Below are 20,376 nucleotides of genomic sequence, written 5' to 3'. Positions count from 1 at the left end.
CCCATTCACTGCTAACCCCACAAAGAAAAGCAGAGACAAAATTCTAAAAGCAAAAACCTGAATTGGAAAGGGAGAAAAGACAGAAAATAAAAAGACTTCTTTAGAGGAATAATAATAAGTTCATGTATACGCTCCTGAGCCTTCACAACTGTGTGCGCAAACTCATGGGAGTCGATGTGTCCTGATGTTTCCCAGCTGTGTTCCACCACTAAACAATATCTCATTCAAAGCAACTGCAAAAACCTCCCTGCCCCTCCCCACACAACCTCCTTCCCATTATCCCCTCTGCTCTCCTTTCACCCCCACCAAATACTCCTCATCACCAGGCAACGTAGCATAATCAAGACATATGTGTATACAAGAGTTTCCTTTATGGTTCAGGATGTGGAGTAGGGGGGAAAAAAGCAGACACGAGTGCAGCGTCAACCATGTCGAGCAGCGAGTAACCGTCATCTGTTTCCTCTCCCCTTTTCTGGAGCTGAACACTCTGCACATTTGGACGAGGCCAAAACCAGCCAACAATGCTGCTATTCAGCATGTTATTTCTCTGCTGTGATATCAGGACATTTTGAAAATAGGTCAAATAAAGACAGTGCTCGCTACAGGCCAGTACCGTGACTGCTGATGTTAAGGGTATTGCTTATCAGAATTTCCTGGCAGGATAGAAGTGTTTATGTATGGGCGGGTAAGCTCATCTTTTTTGCAGTAGAGTCAAACAAATACAACTGAGTCACAAGACAGAGAGTGCTGGTTACTGGACAATCTGAACACTCACCAGGAAACAGGAATGCTGGAGTTTCCATTGGTGATCATGCAGTTCTTCTCTTCAGGGTTAATCATGGTGGGGTAAACTGTCAGGGAGGCACTGGTGTTGACTATTGGACGGGATCTATGGGTAACAAAAAAATACAAGAGTCAATCACTAGATATTATATTTCCACCTTCGGTACCTTAAAGTGTCAGTCCGGCTGTTATATATCCTATTAAAACTCATCTGTTTCTCCAAATTCCTCCAAACTACATTTTGTAGTAGTTTTTGCCAGGAAAAAAAATATCTTTCATATCTTTGAAACTGTTCTAGTTCTACATGTTTTTCTTCATTCACTGGATGGGAATCTATAAATCTGACCACACCCATGCAATTTAGAATGACTCAAGAGAACCAAAGAAAATATAGAAGGTTGCATGCACTTGGAAGTATGATAACAGTAATATATTCGCTTTCAACAATCCAGGTGCTGCTAGCTCCAGGACCTGCGCTATCTTAGAGCTGATAGTTAGCCCAGTGCTCTCAGAGGTGGTCTTGTTCTCTGGATTAGTGGCACACAGCAGAAGCAAGGCCAAGCAAAAACTGCAAAACTTGGTCAGCTGTGCAAGCCGACTGGAAGCTTGCATGCTATGGGAGCCGCCCGCTCCTGTAATGCAAAGCAAGCCCAGAAGCTAGCAGAGTAAAGCCTAGGCTGAAATACAAGCTGACCAGCAGCTTCCTTCCTGCAGAAGCTACTAGCTGTGATAGGCCTGAGAGCAGGGCTACCTGCTGAAGATAGCGGCTTCCACTTGCACAGCTTGCCAGCTTCTCGCTAGGTCTTGCTTCTGCGTGTGTGTGTCAAAGTTTTGCTCTTTTAGCTCCTAGGTTAGTTTGGTTCCTGACCCTATCTAGCCCAGTGCTCCTGTAGCTAGTGGCTTCAATGGTTAGCTGCTGTTGGACCAGGAGCAAGTAAGCTTATTGCTAATCCCCAGAGCTCAAGAAGTACTATGGCTCCTTACTCAGTCATGCTTTTGCTGTATTCTCCACCTAGCCTATATTAATTTCTCGTTGTAGCTTGCTAGCTTCTCATTTCATGCATTCATGCAATTTTGAGGGACACGTGTTTGCACATGTGCAAATTAGCTGTACAGCTCCACACTGTAGGTAGTCAGGACTGATTAGCGCTGGCTCCTCCAAATCTAGCACAGGCTGCCTTACATCGCCTTTCTGAGAATTTCAGTGGTGCTCAGAAATCCTCAGCCATAGCATGGCTGATTTTGCTCATGTATTGCAACACAAGAAGAACATTTTTAACATGTTGAAAATGTTTTAAAAACTTATTTTCATTTTCTAGTTTAAGTCTTTTAGTGTGTTTTACATTTTAAATTTAGGGTAGAGCTAAAGAGTGAAATTTTCTTCTCAACTACTTTTCAGCATGAAAACAAATGCGATTGACCTAAAAGACATGTGACTACATCAAGAAGAGGATTCAAAACAACATACCTATAGAGAATTGCCTTATCAACACCAAAGGCTCCAACAATGAGATCTAAGAAAATTTAAGAACACAATCGTGAAAACATAATTAAAGCAGTAAAGAGGCAGTGATGGTCATGACATAAATATTTCACAAACACTTACCTGGGTATCCATTCATGTCCAAATCCTTGGCACCTCTGAGGGCAAACCCAAAGCTGGCAGGAACAGTGCCAACTGCCCATTGGCCCGTGATCACCTGAGATGGTTTTTCCCTGAGACCTTCTGAGTATCCATTATAGATGTAGACCAGTCCCTGCCGATCATCCCCTCCAAACGGACAGCTTATAGCCACGTCTTCCAAAAGTGAGGAAAAAAAAAATAGGCTTTTCTTTTAAATTACCCAAAAACAATCCTGGTGTAAACTATTCAATTTGCAGTAAGACATTAAATGAGTCACAGTTTTTCACAGGCTTCTTTAAGAAATTAGGTTACAGTAATATGGTACATATCTATGCTAACCTTTTTAGAGGCCACCATTGATTTATGTCCTTAGAACCTAGAGTATCTCAAGTCTCTTTAAGATACATAGCCTGGCAATACAGGGTCTCTTATGACTGTGATACCACTAAATAATCCAGCTGCCTAACAAACTGGCAACTCAATATTTTAGCTACCTAATAAAATGAAAGAGGAAAAGAATCTGAGATTTTTACCAGATTTGTATTTTTGTTTGTTGTTTTACTTGGTTGCTCCTTTGTATGCCATCTAAATAACTACTAACTGGTGCTATTCATTTAAAAAAATTCTTAATGGCCAGTTTCCTATTTTTACCATTAAAACCATCCTGGTTCAGGTCTCCCAGTGGTGCAATGGTGCTGCCAAATCTCCCAAACACCTGGCTTCCTGTCAGATGAGGTTGGCGGAGCTCCAGGTTCAAGGGGCCACGCTGTAGATAAACATAGACCCGCCCCATCTCCTCGAGACGACCGTCTGAGTCACGGATCATCAGCAAAGGAGCTCCCACCAGCAGGTCAACCATCCTGAGGACATGAAAGGAACATTGCACAAACTCATTCAAACTCAGACACATAGAGGCTCGAGGATAAAGCTGTAATAGGTAGTTGACAGTTTCCAATTTAGACTCTGCCAAGCTAACCAATTAGCAAGAAAAGGAGAAGATGCTTCCACTCACCCATCACTGTTGATATCAGTTGTTGCCAATGCATAGCCAAAATATGACCCCATCTGTGAATGAAGATTTTATATATTTAAACAGTGAAAATCTTAGACTGAGGGCATAATCAAGATTTGGGTTGTTCTAACGTAATCTAAAGAACTCATACTTCATTAGTAGAATAAAAGAAGATTTGAAGAAAAAACAAAGGCTTGGTGGGTTTTTACAGATTAGACAGAGTTTAATTTCTTTTCCCTTTTTAGATTTTTCTGCCATGATCTTGAGACTGAAAAGGAGAAGAGACCGTCTGAATTGTCAGAGTGAATACAAATTCTCCTGTGATCTTACTTATTCAGCTGAATCATTGCTGTTTTAACATGGACATTGCCCTTCTATTCCCAGAACCATTTGCACAAATTACCACTGCACTTTCCCTTCAATAATTAAGCTTTACAGAACACTGTAAAAAAAAAAAAAAAAAAAGACCAGGACCTACTAAACATTGTAAAAAGAAATTGTTTTCCTGCAGAATGACTGACAATCAACCCTGAATTCTCAGACTTACCTGCTCACCAGTGTACTTCATCATGTTTGTCATATCTGTACCATTCAAAATGGACACCTGCAACATAGCAAGCACATATGGCGAACATCTTTTTATAAGGTCTTATATGAGCACAGTCTCTGGGATGGAATCTGCTGCAAAAACAATCCCCAACATTGCAGAGCCTGTTTTTACGTTGTTTTACATTCCCACCTCTGTCCCAAGTCTTAAACCCAGGTCTCTTATTTTAAAAACATTTCTACCCATGGCAAAATTAGATCAATGATTAAGCATTCTTACCGAACCATAAAGCATGAGATCTTTTGGAACACCAGCCACAATATCTGAAAGAAGAAGCAAAGCTTTAGCAGGAAAAATACACAGTTAAAGCCCAGAGGACAACAGAATTCCTCCACTGAAGACAATTTCAGCTCAGTAATCACATGAAATATTGTAGCTGATCACTGATACTCCAGCTGTTATTTTTGCATTGTTAAATAAATGTATTTGACTAATTGTATGTCTCCCTAAACACCGTCACATCTGTCACTTTTTTTATTGACTCACCTTCTACCTGATCACCACTGAATTCCCCAACAGCAATAGAGTAGCCTGTTAAACATACAAAGGCCCGGCCATCAGTTTCAGCTTTAAGGGCAAACAAATGGAGATGAAATTCATGCATTCATCCAAAACTACTAAGTTTAATCAACCTACCTTGGTAGCTGTCATCATGGAACTGGAACTGTTTTGTTTGCATTTGACCCTCAACAGCCTGCATAAAGTAACCAGGATAGTAAGCTTTGATGATGTCTTCCTTAGTTGCAGCGATCACCTGACCTATAATGTGGACAAAAGAGCAAACCATTAAGGAAAATGATCTTTTTGATTTTGGCTTTGCCACTGGATAGCATAGTGGTATGATTGCCACCTTTCATGTGGGAGACCTGGGTTCAAATCTCCTGCATGAAAGGTACTATCTCCAGTAGGGGTCCTTGGGCAAGACCCCCTTAACCCCTTACCCCACCTACCTGTGAGTCGCTTTGGATAAAAGCGTCTGCTAAATGCCTAAACATAAACATAAACATCAGTTTTGTTTGTCCCATGTACCTTGCCAAAAGTAGCTGCCTGGTCCACCCAGTACCACTTTGCCATCCTGAAAGATAACACATCAATTACAACAACAGAAAAAGATTTTCCAAGAACCTACTGGTGGGGAACGAACACATATATAGTTATTACCACAGTGAAGTCAGCACTGAATCCCCCCTGACAGTAGCCTTGTCCCAGCGCATCACTGAGTTCTGAAATACAGAGTAAAATGTATTATTTTTAACTCATTGGCAGAATTTTGTGTTAATAAACCCTCTGATTTCAAGTTCAATGCAGTGATATGGATAAAAAAAAAATGCACCTGCCTAAATATTTTCACATAAGCAGGTGCATTGTGCATAATGACTGATTTGAAAAGTGGTGACAGTCACCTGTCCGACATGGGGCATACTCCACAAATTTGGTGAAATTCTGGACTGAGAGGTAGCAGGTTCCTGTAGCGTCTGAACGGGGGACATCCTTTTCAGTCCGCCAGGAGTAAAGAGGGGCACAGGCCTGAAGGTGGAGAAAATAAATGGGGATTGTCAGGGAGGAGATGTGATGATGAACGGGATGAGCTTTTAAGTGGGAGATGTTTTTCCAGTTGCAACAACACTCTGGTGAGCTCAGGGGGACTCTCAGGCTGAGGTCAGTGGTACATCTGGAGCAGAGCAACTATCTAACTCAGCCCAGGTCACAACCCGTACAATCAGACCAAAAAACAGGCACCTACACTTTGATGTCACATGTGGGCACAGCACTTCTTTACAGGAGTTTTTCTTCTCTGGAGGTCTACTCTGTGCTTTGTAATATAAATATTTGTTGTTTTTCCATTTTCTTTCATTCATTTAATCTATGTATGTTATTTGAAAACTGAATTGCACAATGAAAAAAAACAAAAAAAAAAAACAAACATAAATCAATCTTAATCTAAATCATCAGTGACACACAGCAAAACTGAAACTTTGCCCAGCCCAAAATACTTATTTGAGAAGGGATGGGGCGTGGGGGGTTATCTTACCAGAATAGTGTCACCGTGAGAACGCACAGTAGCGCCAAACCATTGGTGAGACTTGGAATCAACCTGGTGTTCTGTGTTGTTGATCAAGACAGAGCGATCCCCTGGGAAAAAAAAAAAAAGTTAGACAAGTTATACGAGTATGATAAAACATGCATTCCATAAGCTCGACCTCAAGTATCCTAATTCTTCCGTCTCTCCCCTCTCACGCTCTTGGAAACATCTGTGCAATTGGCAGACAGCAGGCTTGAAGACTCCAGTTACACCATTTTTCATACAAAGATCATCTGGGTGAGAGTTTGCTACAACACCACTGTTCAAGAAATGGTAGTGGTCTTAGTTTGGCCAGGTTTGGACTGGACTGGACTGGCTTGACCCTGCTGACCTTCTGCTCTGTTTGGCCACCTGGCCAGTAACACTGATCCCCCACTTTGACAGCAGCAGGTGATATGACAGATGGTCCCAGGAGTCAGGTTTAAACACAGCTTTATTGGAAGACATATGTTACATCTGTGCTGCAATAAAGAATGAAATGCAAACAAATTGATTAGGCAAGGAGGACTCCCCACCACCACAAAGCTCATACAAGGATATGAGACATCTGTAGGAGAAGGGCAAAGCAGAATCTACTCGGAGTGATGGATACTGCAAAAGATTAGAACTTTTGTGGATGCAAAGAAAAATACAGGTTCCTCATCATGCCTGTCTGTTTCCAGGCTTTAGTTCCAGCCAACTAGGCAGCCTGGAGCTGAAGATGAAGGTCTGCTCCGTGTCTTTGTGGAAACAGCCTCAGGAATGGGGTCCAAGGAAAACATACACACTCTGGCCTGGCTTCCTCACAGCAACTTCCCAGTCTTCTCTGTTTATACACACTCTTCACTCTCCTTTTTCTAGGTTTTAATTTTCAACACCATCTTCATTTTCCTATTCCTCTTTCTCACCTTCTTTGTCTTTACAGTCCATTCCCTAATTTGCTTACAGGGCGAGACGCTTTTGCTTGCCCATGACGTTTAACAGAGAGAATATCGATTTTTAATAACCTGGCTGCATTTATGCCTAATCTCCATCTCTGGGTTTTCCTGCTACATTGTAGGCCAATGACAGCCACCCATGCTCTAAATGTTCAGAAGTGCTTTAACCACTCCAGCAACTACATGTCAAGCACTTTTTCTAAATATCTTCCATACAGGGGAATTTCTTTGGAATACGTGTATGCAAACCCATAAGGTGGAGTTAAAAGATGAATAGTTACAGTGTTGGCCTGAGTCATGTTACCAAGGCAGGCAAGCATGGAGCATTGTCCTTTATACTGGATAACAATGACCAGTTATTTTGCTGTGGAAAAGACAGAAATCACATAAAGAAGAAACTCAGTTAAGTTCTCACATGGCAGTGATTGTTCTGTATGAGCATAAAGGGTGATAAAAAGTCCTGCTTGTAGTCTGCAACCCGACTGAAGGCAGCCAGCTGGAGTCACATGGAATGGCTTGAGATGATAACAGTAGAGATTCACAGGGGAGATTACAGGAAAACCACAGACGAGCCACAACAGCATGTCATCTGACCAAAATCTCCCCTGGGAGGCTGGTTAGTGCAGTGTGCTGATGTGACACGGTGCCAGGCCCAGTCTCTCCAAGGACCAGCAAAGGGAGTGAAGGATCTGGAGTGCGTCGATCGACTCACTCTCTACTTTGAACTTTGTGTGTGTGGACAGCCATTAGAATGGTTACAGCCTCTCATTGTAAGTGAGTGCATTTTTGTGTATGTCAATGCGGTGGAAGACAAATGGTGAAATTCACTCACCACATCAGCTGCCCCTCAGGGAGTAGCAGGAGAAGAGAGGAAGACAGAAGCAGGGCAACAGAGCTCTGGTTCCCCCCCCCCTTTCCTTCCTCCCATCCTGTATGTGCCCTCTAACACCCTCTCTGCTGCCCTCAGTCCCCTCTCCTCTTCTCAAATCCATAGACAGGCTCTTATCTCCATGAAAGAGGAAGTGAATGGGTGAGGGCTTCTGGCCACTTTGACCCAATTAGTTAAGCTAATTAAGAGGGTCAGTGGCCTGCGGGTCAGGGTTCAAACACACCAAGAAACAAGAAGACCTCCAAAACCATTTTGTTTGAAATATACTTTGCTCTTTGAAGAAAGCCACCTTTTTAGTATTGATTATGAAACAGAAACAATAAATCACTCGATGCCTTTTTATTGCTCAAGTCTTAACTGTCAGGACTGGCAAAGAAAACACAGGCAGAGTAAGAGTAAATGAACTGCAGCAGTAAATGTCATCCATCTAACAGCTGTTTGTCATAGCCACATTTTCATGCAGATATCATGTATGGTGAGCGCTCCCCCACTGTACGACAGCTCTACCACGATCCAGATGTCATAGCTGGCTCTGGCGCTCTAATCTGCTCCTTCAAAGCCTTTTCAAAACGTGAAGGACACTCTCTGACAGCCCAGGAGACCAACCTTGACTGAGAGGCCTCCCTGCTTATGCATGACATCACTCCCTGTGGTCTTCAGCCAGCACCAATGGATGCACAGCACATTTTATATTGCAAGAAAAACTGCAACAAAAAAGTTGAGCAAAGCAGTGGTGTCCAATAAAAGAGGTGCATTACCAGGTTGTGAAACCCTCAGTGGAATATTTCTCCCTATTGTGTCATACAGGAATTTTTATGTTCGCCCAAAATACAATACTTTAATTTCTTAGGAAAAAAGCCAAACATGACGCAGCAACTGTCCCTCCAGAAGTGTGATTCATACGGGTTGTGTGTGTGTGTGTATATGCATGTTTTCAGGGCAGCTTTGACTGTCCCTTTCCTCACTTCACCATGACTCCATTGTGCACCAAAGGCTGACGCGGACTCTGTCAACATAGTGAAACATGAATCCATTCATTAGACAACCTCATGGACTTCCTCGTCTTCTGCCAAACCACTTTACTCAATTTTGACTCAAATGCAACCTTTATTGTTAAGACTGACGGCTTCACCTGACATACAAACAGGATTTTTCTTTGTTGCACCTGTTTGTTATCAGTCACTTATATCCCTTTATATCCTGAGGCAAGACAACCTAAACATGACCCAGAGGAAGGAGGTAGTAATTCTGAAAAAAAAAAGGCATTCTTCAACACCCCATTATCCTTTTATTTTCCAAAAAACAAAACAAGCAAAAAAGGATAGGAGCCAAAGAAGCAACAACAGTTCAGGGAAGTGGAACAGTGACGCCTGATCTGGAGAGGAAATATTCTGATGGCCTTAAAAGTGAACTGAGAAGCAACAAAGACCATTTCAAACACCATCTCCATTTTTTCAGCATCTTAAGCAACCAGGTAATAAAACAAAGACCAGTGTTATCAAAATAGAAAGCATTTTCTTTGGTGTTTCTTGTTTCCAAACAACATATTAACATACTGCATGCTTGTGTGTCAATCATAAGTCTTACCTTCTGTATCAAATTCAATGGTGTGACAGTCTGATTGGCTGCGGCTCCACGGACAGTAGAACACAGAGCCTCCCTCTGTAACATTGACCTGCCTTGTGTTGGCCTTGGGGGCTCCAATCACCACACTCGCCCTTTGAGGGAGAAACACAGTCACAACTTCCTTTAGATCAAATATAAAAAAGATAACAAAATCAGAATCCTTACAGAACTGACATCAAAACTATCACTAAGTTTTGTGGCTCTTAGCCTGGCCTCGGTAAAAAGGTGCCTTTCAGGTCTATCTACCATCAGCTTTAAACATGATGCAGTACGCACATTTAACAGCTAAGCAAACTGTGTTGTGACTCAGATGACAAACATTTTAAAAAGCTGCAGCACTGCTTTATATGAGTCCATGCAGTCACTGGAAAGTGTTGCTATCACATGTGCACATGCAATGCTCGTGGACACATTCAGTCTGCTTGTAGTCAGTCAGAGACACAAGGAGAAACACTTGCATGGTCGCACAAGCTCCCCAGGGGCCCGATTCAACAGGAAAACAAGAGAGCAGACAGGCTAAGTGGAGTCACACTCTTGTTTCTACAGCTGGGATGCTAAAAGACAGTGTCCTTGGAGCTCCGTTGTTCAACTACAGGAAGGGCAGCCAACCACTTCAACAGACACTGAAGTACCGAGGTTACAGGTGAACTCGGGAGCAAAAAACAATATAGAACAGATTTCAGAGACAAAAGAGATTAAGGAAAGGTAAAGTGATGATATGTTAATGGAGACAATCCAGATTTGGGCAAGGATAAGAAAAAAACCCCAGTAGATAATGTGGCTTAAGTGGATGGTTTAGCCATTACCTCATCCTGGAACCACTTGACCCAACAAGCAGCGGAGACATTTTGATGTCGTTTTGATGTGGGTAAAGGAGGCAAGGGACCACCGAGACCAGTTGGTGTCTAGGGGACTTTAAAACAGGAAGCACACACCCTTCCCTTCTCTGGATCAGCCAACAGCAGACAAAAGTTCACATTTTGGGGCTAAACTTAGCATTCTCCCCCCAAGGGTAACTAGTCAGTCGGGTGCAGAAGAAGATTCAAGAGCCAGATCAAGTGAAACAGCATTTAAATTGTGCAATAGTCTAAGGCCTTGTAATCTAACATAATAAACCACACTGAATCCATTCCTTACACTTGATGAAAAAATACTGAGTTATTGGACATCTTATGGAAAAATTATAACTGTTGGTGGCAGTCAGCACAAGGCTTTCAAATCACTGTGTGTTAGAACAAAGACAGGGTGGTTGTTTTATTACCTCAAAAAGAGATACAGTACAATGCCAGATCCAAATTACCTCAAAAAGAGATACAGTACAATGCCAGATCCAAATGTGGAGAAGATAATCCCAGTTTGTGTTGAAGGAGGGGAAAATAAACAAATCAGTTTTACTTGGAGAGGAAGAAACAGTGTCCCCCCTTCAGCCGATATTTCTGACTGCATGTGCGGATGCAGAAAAAAACAAATCCCATTGAGCAACAGCGTACAACCTGTGCAATAATCTAAATCACAGAGGTTTCCTGGGTAGAGATTCTCATTAGACAGCTGAAGGTCTTGCTCTTGCTATCTTTAAACTCTCACGGTCAAATACAGGGAGAGTTCGTGAATATGCACACCTGTCATCGGCAAGCCATCCAAATCTATTTGAGGAAAACCCATTTCAGACAAGCCCCATTAGGTTGTCCATGTTTCAGGCAGAACGTTTCTGAGCAGACTCTGAACGAAAATGCTTCACTGGCAAAAAAAAACAAAAAAACAACCTTTGTAAATAATCTGCAAACACATCTATGCATTAATAACACCAGTGGAGGAAGATGCACACAATAGCAAGGGCAAGGAAATTGAATGCCACAGCATTTTCTGTTTAATCAGATCTGAACAAAGTCCAGACATAGTTGGTTGTGGCAGATTTTCAAAGGATAAAAAAATACAGGAAATAACTAAACAAGCTGATACTGCTTTAATCAGAAACTTGGCCATTGACGCTAGTTTTTTTTTTTTCTTATATACTTTGCACTTATACATACAAATACTCTTTCACACACAAACACAGACTGATAGTAATCTCAAAGTTCTGTAAATGAGTTTAAATTAGCATTTAATGGGGGCTTATCTGGAGAGGATCTAGGTCTTTCAAGCATCCCCCACCCCTATACCTTTTCTGTTAGCTATGAGCTTAAAAGGTAGTGCTTTTACATTGTTTGCATTAAATTAAGCTCTGGCTGCAGTCAACTGAGTGCCGCATTACAAATTCCTTTGTAAAAGTAGGGGCTCTTGGGATTGGCATGCAAAAATATGTAATTAGTGGGGGGCGAGCAATCCTCAGCTGTTCACCAAAGGACTGACATTCTCATGAGCTGTGTTTATGCTGCTATTACTACAGTGAGGCAGGACAAAAGAATTGTAAAATTGTAGCAACAGCAGCGGCATTGCAGGTTCGATTGGTAAACAACAGAAAGCCATAATGGAGATGCTTTCAGCATGCATCAGATGAGCTATGCAAAGGCAGAAACTATACTGTGCATAGGGTGTTACCATGCTCACTGACATTTCTTGAAAACTTGAGATAAATCTTCCTTGAGATAAACTAACATTTATTTGGTAGTTTGTTAGTTTCTATTGCTTTGGATATCTAACTAACCCGTTTCACAATAGAGATATTTGAGCAATATTCTGGTGAAGCAGGGAGCAGATAAAAAGCTTTTTAAAAGCATCACCCAGTTACATCAGATGCTACACAGCAGCCACTAATGATTTCCACTGCCTAACTGTCAATTAAGCATTCATTACTACTTTATGGAAGTTAAGAATGTGTAAACAGCTTCACTGGCTGTCTCATTTGAGGGTCAAGCAATCTTGGGGCAATCTACAAAAAAATGTCTCACCACACTATAATTGCTAGACTGTAACCACTATTTTATGTGGGGTTGAGAAATTAAGGCCAATGCAGAGTGCTGGAACTTGCTGATGTGACAATATTGCGAGCAGCCATGGTTAATAGGGTTTATGATGAGGTTACAGACTGAGGTTGTCAACAGGCAAATTCCAAGGTTACACCCTCCCATTCAGCCCAGTACCCCATCATTCCACATCTAATTGTCTTCCACCCAGCTGCAAGGCTGATGTCACTTGAACACTATTATAACAATTTTAAGCTTGAAAGAGGAAAAGTATAAATCACATTTGTTAAGCCTGACCAGTGCCGGCTGCAGTCACCATCTGCAGTCATAAACAAGGCTCAATGAACACTATGGCACATAAGCAATGGGAGAGGGTGGGGGGGAATGAAAGCACTGGTGGCCTTCGAAACTCACCAACACTTAAGTTAAACATGCACAGTGGCTCATGGAATTTACACTAAACTACTGTATCAACACACACTTAAACAATGGAGTGGTTCCATATCAGTGAAAAGAAGTAGGTATAACGCAAGTTCATGAAGGCCAGGCTTACTTTGTGCAAGTTGGCTTGAGAAGACTGGTTTGACATTACTTAAAAATAAATAAATAAATCAATAACAAGTATTATGACAGTGGTAATTCTTCTTTTTTATAAACCAGGCCTTCCTCTTCAGTTGAGTGGCTCTGAGTCCACTCAACTAAAATAAGGCGTTTTACGTGTCATTTGATACTTCTTATGTACCAAATTCATCAAACACAAGACACATGATAAGAAGAGCAGGAAGAACAGTATGAATGGGAAGATATGAAGAATGTAAAAATAATTTCAGCAAAAAGCAAGAAAGCTGCTCTGGTTAAGATAACAGTGGAGTGCAATCAGAAATACCTTTCAAGAAGTGCATTTAAAATGACATGGTAATCGTCTAAGTCTCAGACCAAATCAAAGTTAAATAAGATTGAAGTGGTTGATTATTCTTGATATAGCCATAAACATTTTTAAATCTGAGCTGGTTGAAGCAGATAATTGGCTGGTTCCTTTTGCGTGGGACAGAGGTTTGAAGAATCCTCTGTCCTACGCAAAAAGGAAGGACACGGTCCCACTGTCCCCTCGTACATGCTCAGAAAGGGGTGATGGATCAAAGAGAAGTTGCGTTGCAATCTTTTGGCTTGCTTACTCAGGAAACATAAATTGGACTGAAATGGATTTACATAAATTAGATTTTATTGGATTATGATTGGATTATAGTGAACTGGATTATATTTAGCTGGAATTGGACTGCATGTGCATGATATTTGTTTCCACATAAATAAAACTTTATTACTTCTCTAATCTGTGTTAAATCCAATATCTTCAGTATAAAAAGAGCTTTTTTGGCACATGAGAACAAAATATAAACACTTTTCAGATTGTGTCTCACTAACGGAATGCACGCTTCCATAGTTACATAACATGGTTTCAACCTACAATTTATTTTACTGTAACTGCAAAGCTTCTTGGGAGTCACAAGGCCTGCTCATTGGGTGTCTATATAATCATCAGCTGAGTGATTATGATGTCAGGCAACAACATAGATTCGATACTTCTGCCTTATGACCTTTAATTTTTTTTGACTGATTGTACTGTCTGGGATATCATCAGTAAAACTAAATGAATAAATAAATAAAATTTTTTTAAAAAAAATCGGTGAAAGGATGGATAGAAAATTTAAGACAAATCCTTAGCAGGTTATGTGTTCAGCCATGGTTAGATGTTAATCTTGCGTAGTTACTGTTAGCCCGATTCTTTCATTGGAAGCCCAAGAACAAGCCAGAGAAATCTTAAGTAAATCAAACAAAGTATTTATTAATGGTCACAAATAAAGTTTTGGAGTACTGGACTCGCAGTGACAGAGCTCTCGCAGGATATCCATCAGCCCGAGCCCCGATATTCAGAAATAGTTCATATTTATCGTCTTTACATTTATCTTACAGAGGTTGGATTTACATGCGGCCGAGTATAATTGGCCAGTTATTAGTGACATGAACAGGTCAACCACTGTCCACGTCATGTTCTTGGGAAGTGATAAACAATGTGTGTGTGTGTGTGAGTGTTGTTGAAGCTTCATCTGTTCCAGTTTGTTAGTCCAGTTATGCGATCTTAAAGTCTTGGACCATTCAAGGACATACATTGTGTAGTATGAGCAGAGTTGACAAATACAAAATAGGAACATAGATTGTTTAGAAAAAATACAGAATGTGAATGCATAATGTAAATAGTAAATGGATGGTAATGTCTAAGAACAAAGCCAATTATAACATTATAAAAGAGAAAACTCATGGCATCAAAAACTATTACTTTAGACTCAAAGAGATGGTCGCTAAGCTTTTAATCTTGCTTTGTATTACACCATTCCAATCTGATCCAGAGACAGGCCTTCATTCCTTCAGTGGAGGAATTGAGTGTGCCAAAATACAACATACATCTTTCTAAGAGACAGGTTTTATATGGTACTTGGATCAGTGGAAGCATCAATATGGACCTGGTCACTTAGTTAATGATCTATTTGTTGAACGTGCAAACTGAGTGATGTAATACCAGACCAATATTGATTTTTCAAAGCAAGTGTCACTTAAGAGTGAGATCAGCTTTATGAGTGATATGGGAAACACAAGTAGTGTGTGATGACTTATTCTAGACCGCATGGAGCCATACGAATAGTCTTGCATCCCCCTCAAAGTCAAGGCCAGACAGAAGCTGTTTGAGTCCTTACGGCTGCCATATGGACGATCGTCTATTCACACACACCACATACACACTGCTGCTATCCAGGAGCACGAAGATGATGAGAGTAGCAGTGTCTGCTGGGATGGCGTGTGCTGACTACAGAGAGTCTACTGTGCTGAGCTGAGGCCACATTTTTTGTTGACGGTCACATGCAATTGGAAGACCAAGAAACGGAAAAAAGATCTGCATGTTGCTCTACAAGCCTGAAGCAAGCTATGTCCTTTACAGAAATTTACGGACATTTCCATAACCAAGGACTGACTTGAAAAGGGGCCGTTGTGATCTGAACCCACACAAACCAGTGTTGATAAGATAAAGAGTGTTCTGTCGAGGATCTGATCCCACATCACAGAAGACAAAAAAAAAAAACATTTCCTCTGTACCCTCAAAAGAATAATACCGTTAGGCAACAGGTGGCTTGGAAATTACAAGCAGTGTTAGTTAAGGTATACACACAATGCTGTTTATGGTCACACATAAAAAATATGTGGACCCCCAGATGCAATTTGTGTCATGATTTTACACTACTCAACAGCTTGTAGGAGTTGCTATTCTGTTAAGTGAATCAGCAAATCGACACCAACTACATTTTAGGATCCTTGTTTTTTTCCCCCCCAACCTTTCGACAAGCAGAGATAATTTCCTATTCTACCATCCTTATGGGTGCTTTTGGAGTTAATGTGGGCAGCAGCTGTTTTGCCAAAAGTGGCAAATGAGAAATTCAAAACATCCTGCTACAACTGAAAAATATCAAAATGACCCGTGGTCTTGCGGATGCAATTTCTCATGCCAAAAAGCCCCCCAAACCACAATTACACTACATCTTCCCCTCCCCTTACGCAGTCCCTATAGCTCTAAAATCATCCTGCAGGGGGTTTAACTGCCACTGCTTCATACCTCTACACAATGGCCCCTTCAGGGGGTCCAGTACTCTCACCTCCAAATAGAGAGACTGTTGTCTTAAAAGAAGTGGAGGTGGTATAGGGGGTTGCAGCTGTCTGAGCACTTTGTCTCTACATAATCCTGGCTCACCCACACATGGATTTAGACAAACACACATTCACAGACAAGTGTGGCCAAAGGTTTCTTGGCATTTACTTCTCTAATATTGCATTCTAAATTTCAGTGACTCTGATTTCATCTTCCACAAGCCAACAATGTTGTCATATGCTTATTGCTATAAAAAGGATAGTCGATTAAATTGCCATAGATGTGATAGGTGTGTCATTTTGGGAGTTTGAGTTAAAACAAACCAGGCCTGCCTATAGTCACAGATTAAATCTAGCAAAGCGTGAGTCAGGATGACCCCGACCGATCAGCAACTCGGCTCCAAAGTAGACATGACATCCTCGGGGCATTCCCAAGACCAATACAGCAGAGCGTCCGTGAGCCCTTTAAAAACATCACAGCTGTCCACAATGGCATATTCTTCCTGTGAAGCACAGACAGTCTCATTACATAAAGCTCCTTTTACTAATAGACCAACAAAAGTTATTTTGTGTGGGAAAGCATGCCCTGTAACCACACTGTATATCCTCATGTTTCCAATCCTCTGACCTGATTACCATAGGTGCATAGATTTGACGAACAGAAAATTAAAGAATCTTTTTTTTTTATGAAGGCCAATAAATTAAGAGAGAAACGAGTCATCATGAGCGCTCCTATGAAGGACTACAGTAAACAAATTCAGCCATCAAACAAAGGGCCTCTTTGTCTACACGCAACAACTGAGGTGAAGGAAAGCTTGGCAGCCCAAATATACAGCTGAGCTCTTGCAATTCAAATGCTTACTGGTTTGATTTAGAAAGAGTTCCACAGAAAATGACAGCAGTGAAAACAACAAGAAGAAAAAAAACAAAATAAAAATCGCCCCTTTGGTTGCGAAAAGAGACCCTGATCCAATGTCAATATTAGTTCAACTCTAACCCTGTTTGAGAGGGTAAACTCCTCGAGAGTCACCAACATGGTCAGGCTGGGCCATATCTGGTTTAGTCATGGCCAAACTATCTGTAACTTAATGCACATTACTGAAACGCATTAACCTGTCTCATTAGTTCATACACAACAGACCAGACCTGTTATTATTTAGAGCCCCTGACATATGACCTTTTCTATCTCGGTATGATCCACACTCTTATCGCTGCATGGCACCAGAAAAAGTCAAAGAGAAATAAACCACCCTTCAGAATCCTTGTAGTTCACATAGAAGAAGTAGCTCATGGTAACCAACAGATTACAGCTAGACTGTGAAAAGCCCATTTTTGCCAAATATTGAAAAAAAAAAATGGATACACACAAAACAAGAGAATAATATGTTCTCCTGCCCTTCCTGTGTGCATCTAATGAGAGCTGTCACACACAGACACTATCCCCTAGGCGTTCCACCATGGTGGGCCATGTACCAGTCCAAATTGAATTTTATTACTCAGGCCAAAGGGCAGGGCAGATGCACATTTATTAACTCATTGTCAAGGATTAGCATCAAAGTTGGAGAAAGTAAGCCTTTGTATAAGTTAACTTGACAGGGAGTATTTATGGATGGAAGGAGTATTTTAACTTCTCTCTGCTTCTACATCTGCCATCCGACTCATTTTGCAAATATATTACGACAGTCTAACCAGAGATAAACATGTCTGTCTAAAAGCAGCAATAATTTCAAGGATGGTACCAGGTTCACAGCAGCTCATCCTGCACAGCCCAAAACTGACCTCACAGGGTTGCAGCTACTCCCCCACTCCCCACATCTCATAAGTGTGGGTGAGAATGATGCGTTGGCAAAAGAGGAGATAACAAAAACTCATTTCATGTCCGATATGTTTTCATGTGAAAGCCTCAGAAAAACAGTGGATGGGAAAAGGCAGATACATGCAGTATGCAGATAACGGGATAGGTCATGGTCTTAAATGCTTTCTCTCAGACTTTGTTTTGTTTGACATTTAACTTTGGATAAGGTCATTGGGAGTTAGATCATAGGGCAATGCACTGTAGAAGGCTGCATTTGAACACCGTTGTTGCTTTGCACATACAAACTTTTGTTTTCGTCCCCAGAAGCAAGGTGTCCCAACTGTAAAAAAAGTTCAGATTAAGTCATCTGTAAGATGACGTCTACCTTGTCTGGTACTTAATGAGACAAGCGGATATGATCGGGAGAGGGGCTAGACAGTGGGGGGAAGGTCTGGGCGATGGATGCATTAAAAAACCCTGCAGAATGACATCAGCATAGGAGTGAGTAAGGAGAGGGGGGCGGGGGGTACATGCATAAGCTTCACATCCTAAATCATACTATTCCCCTGAAGACCCTGCTTCCCAGGGAGAAAAATAAGACCAATGGCAGCAGGCTTTTACAGAGACAGCAAAGGCCCAGAAAGAGAGGGAGCTGGGGGAGTGGGGGAGGTCTCCCTCGTGTCTAAGTGTCTGCCGTCCAGGGAAATGGGGAGGAGAAACAGAGAAACTGAAGCTGCTGTTGGCGGCCCACTCGGCACAAAGCCCTTTCTCAAATCCCAGCATGCTGGCTAGTTGAACAGTCTTGTTACAGACACAGCCAGGAAGTCTCAATAAGTCTGAGTGAAAGTTATGTTCGTGATTATTGCAACTACAGGGCTGCATCCGAGGCTCTTTAACAGAAATGCAGTACTGGCATTAATTAAAATAACCTTCATCCCCAGTTATATTCTCTAGAGACTACTATGGTATTTATTAGACATGACCACTGTAAATGAGTTTCAGTTCCAAAAGTGACACATGCAGAGTGTCATATAGGAGTTTGTATCCCCAGGGACCCAAAAGGCACCCTAGCAGGCAGCTGCACTTCTTATTAAACAAAATGGGACTGCTTAAGGTTTCTGAGCAAGTTCAGGTGTTTTAAGTCAAGTTAAGATTTGAGGTTAAAAAAACAAATGTCCCTTTGTCGGATAATAAGTGATAGATTGATTTTTTCAGTTTTCTTATGTTAGAGGTTCGTCCATTTGTTTCACGATGAAACACCCACTCCCTTAAATTGGCGTTATTTGGGATTCATTTGGAACAGAAGTGTATTTTCCTGGACATGTTCAATTACAGTTAGGTGTGCGCACGACGAGGGCGTGTGCGCTGTGCGTAAAGCATGTCTCCAGGAATATAGAATTTACCCCAATGTTAGAACCACAACAGTTATCACACATAATAATTGTATTTCCTATGGGAAATCAGCTCTGTAACTTTAACAGAGAGCTGTAGGTGTTACAAAATTTGGTTAAAAAAATCCAGGGATCCAATGGAAAGTCTGAACGTTGTGAGCAACATATTTGTGTAATAATTGACGGAATGCTGAAGTGGCTAGATTTAATTGTACACAAATATTTCGGAGTTAAATCTAAAAAAAAGAATTACTGTGGCTTTTTACACTTTTTCTATCTTTAAAAAGAATGATATATGTTTTTGGGACTTTGCATCTGTAAAAAACTCACCTGGCAGATTCAGACAAATGAAAGTCAACAGCATATCCGAAGTAGCTCCCTTTGGGTCCGCTGTAAACAGCTGGGTTCTCCATATCAAGGTTGAATGCCTCGCAGTCAGGCTGAGAAAAGGTGACTATGAGCCCGATGATACAAAGGAACGAGCGGACGAAAAAAACTACTGTCCCCGGCGTCTTTGCACGAAATCGTTCCAAACCCATTTTTAAGAGGGGAAAATAATCCACTGATTTTTGTTTTGCGACACTGTCCCAAGTTTTCGAACTTTCAAGTCTGCTGATCAGTTCTGACAAACAGTATGGGTAAATTACTAAAACTGCATCTCTGTTACCCTAACCGGACAGTATCTCATTAGTGCGCCGTCAGCTCCTCTACGGCGTCCTCTTCTCCCACTCTGCTTCTCTTCAGGCCCACGCCTTCTCTACTCACCTAATCAGGATACACTGTGCAGGGAGTTCCCACACCCGTAACAAAGTTTAGAAGAGGAGGAGGAGAAGGAGGAGGAGGAGGAGTCTGTGAATCCGTGGAAAAAAAATCTTCGAAGATGAAACCTCTCATCTGCTAAACTATCTCCTTAACTGTTATCACTTACACACAGATTATTAGTTAAATGAACAATGGATCTACGATCCTCCTTTTGATTTTATCTAACACTTATCGTGACCTTTTGAGATCAAAGTTGTTGCCAGAGAATGCAGTTTGATAAGTGACGGAAAG

The 20,376-nt window shown here is 41.4% G+C and overlaps 1 protein-coding gene across 1 annotated transcript in view; it reads right to left on the bottom strand.

The window, feature by feature from the left end:
- The window catches only part of itga5 (integrin, alpha 5 (fibronectin receptor, alpha polypeptide)), a 34,357-nt gene extending 14,265 nt beyond the window's left edge, over nucleotides 1–20,092 (bottom strand). The window contains exons 1-15 of the mRNA XM_072366283.1: nucleotides 19,654–20,092; nucleotides 9,503–9,633; nucleotides 6,059–6,159; nucleotides 5,430–5,553; nucleotides 5,188–5,249; nucleotides 5,056–5,101; nucleotides 4,663–4,785; nucleotides 4,513–4,557; nucleotides 4,246–4,289; nucleotides 3,967–4,023; nucleotides 3,420–3,472; nucleotides 3,059–3,267; nucleotides 2,390–2,581; nucleotides 2,252–2,297; nucleotides 776–889 (exon numbers count right to left, since the gene is read on the bottom strand). Of these exons, the coding sequence (XP_072222384.1) occupies nucleotides 776–889; nucleotides 2,252–2,297; nucleotides 2,390–2,581; nucleotides 3,059–3,267; nucleotides 3,420–3,472; nucleotides 3,967–4,023; nucleotides 4,246–4,289; nucleotides 4,513–4,557; nucleotides 4,663–4,785; nucleotides 5,056–5,101; nucleotides 5,188–5,249; nucleotides 5,430–5,553; nucleotides 6,059–6,159; nucleotides 9,503–9,633; nucleotides 19,654–19,862 (1,556 nt within the window). The 5' untranslated portion in view covers nucleotides 19,863–20,092. The remainder of the gene's footprint in view (nucleotides 1–775; nucleotides 890–2,251; nucleotides 2,298–2,389; nucleotides 2,582–3,058; nucleotides 3,268–3,419; nucleotides 3,473–3,966; nucleotides 4,024–4,245; nucleotides 4,290–4,512; nucleotides 4,558–4,662; nucleotides 4,786–5,055; nucleotides 5,102–5,187; nucleotides 5,250–5,429; nucleotides 5,554–6,058; nucleotides 6,160–9,502; nucleotides 9,634–19,653) is intronic.
- Between the last annotated feature and the right edge of the window lie 284 nt (nucleotides 20,093–20,376).

Source organism: Leuresthes tenuis, unplaced genomic scaffold (assembly GCF_036924035.1).
Source record: "Leuresthes tenuis unplaced genomic scaffold, fLeuTen1.0.hap1 SCAF_16, whole genome shotgun sequence".
Lineage (NCBI taxonomy): Eukaryota > Metazoa > Chordata > Actinopteri > Atheriniformes > Atherinopsidae > Leuresthes > Leuresthes tenuis.
Note: the sequence above shows the minus strand (reverse complement) of the source record. Positions and strands in the feature narration are given on the sequence as shown.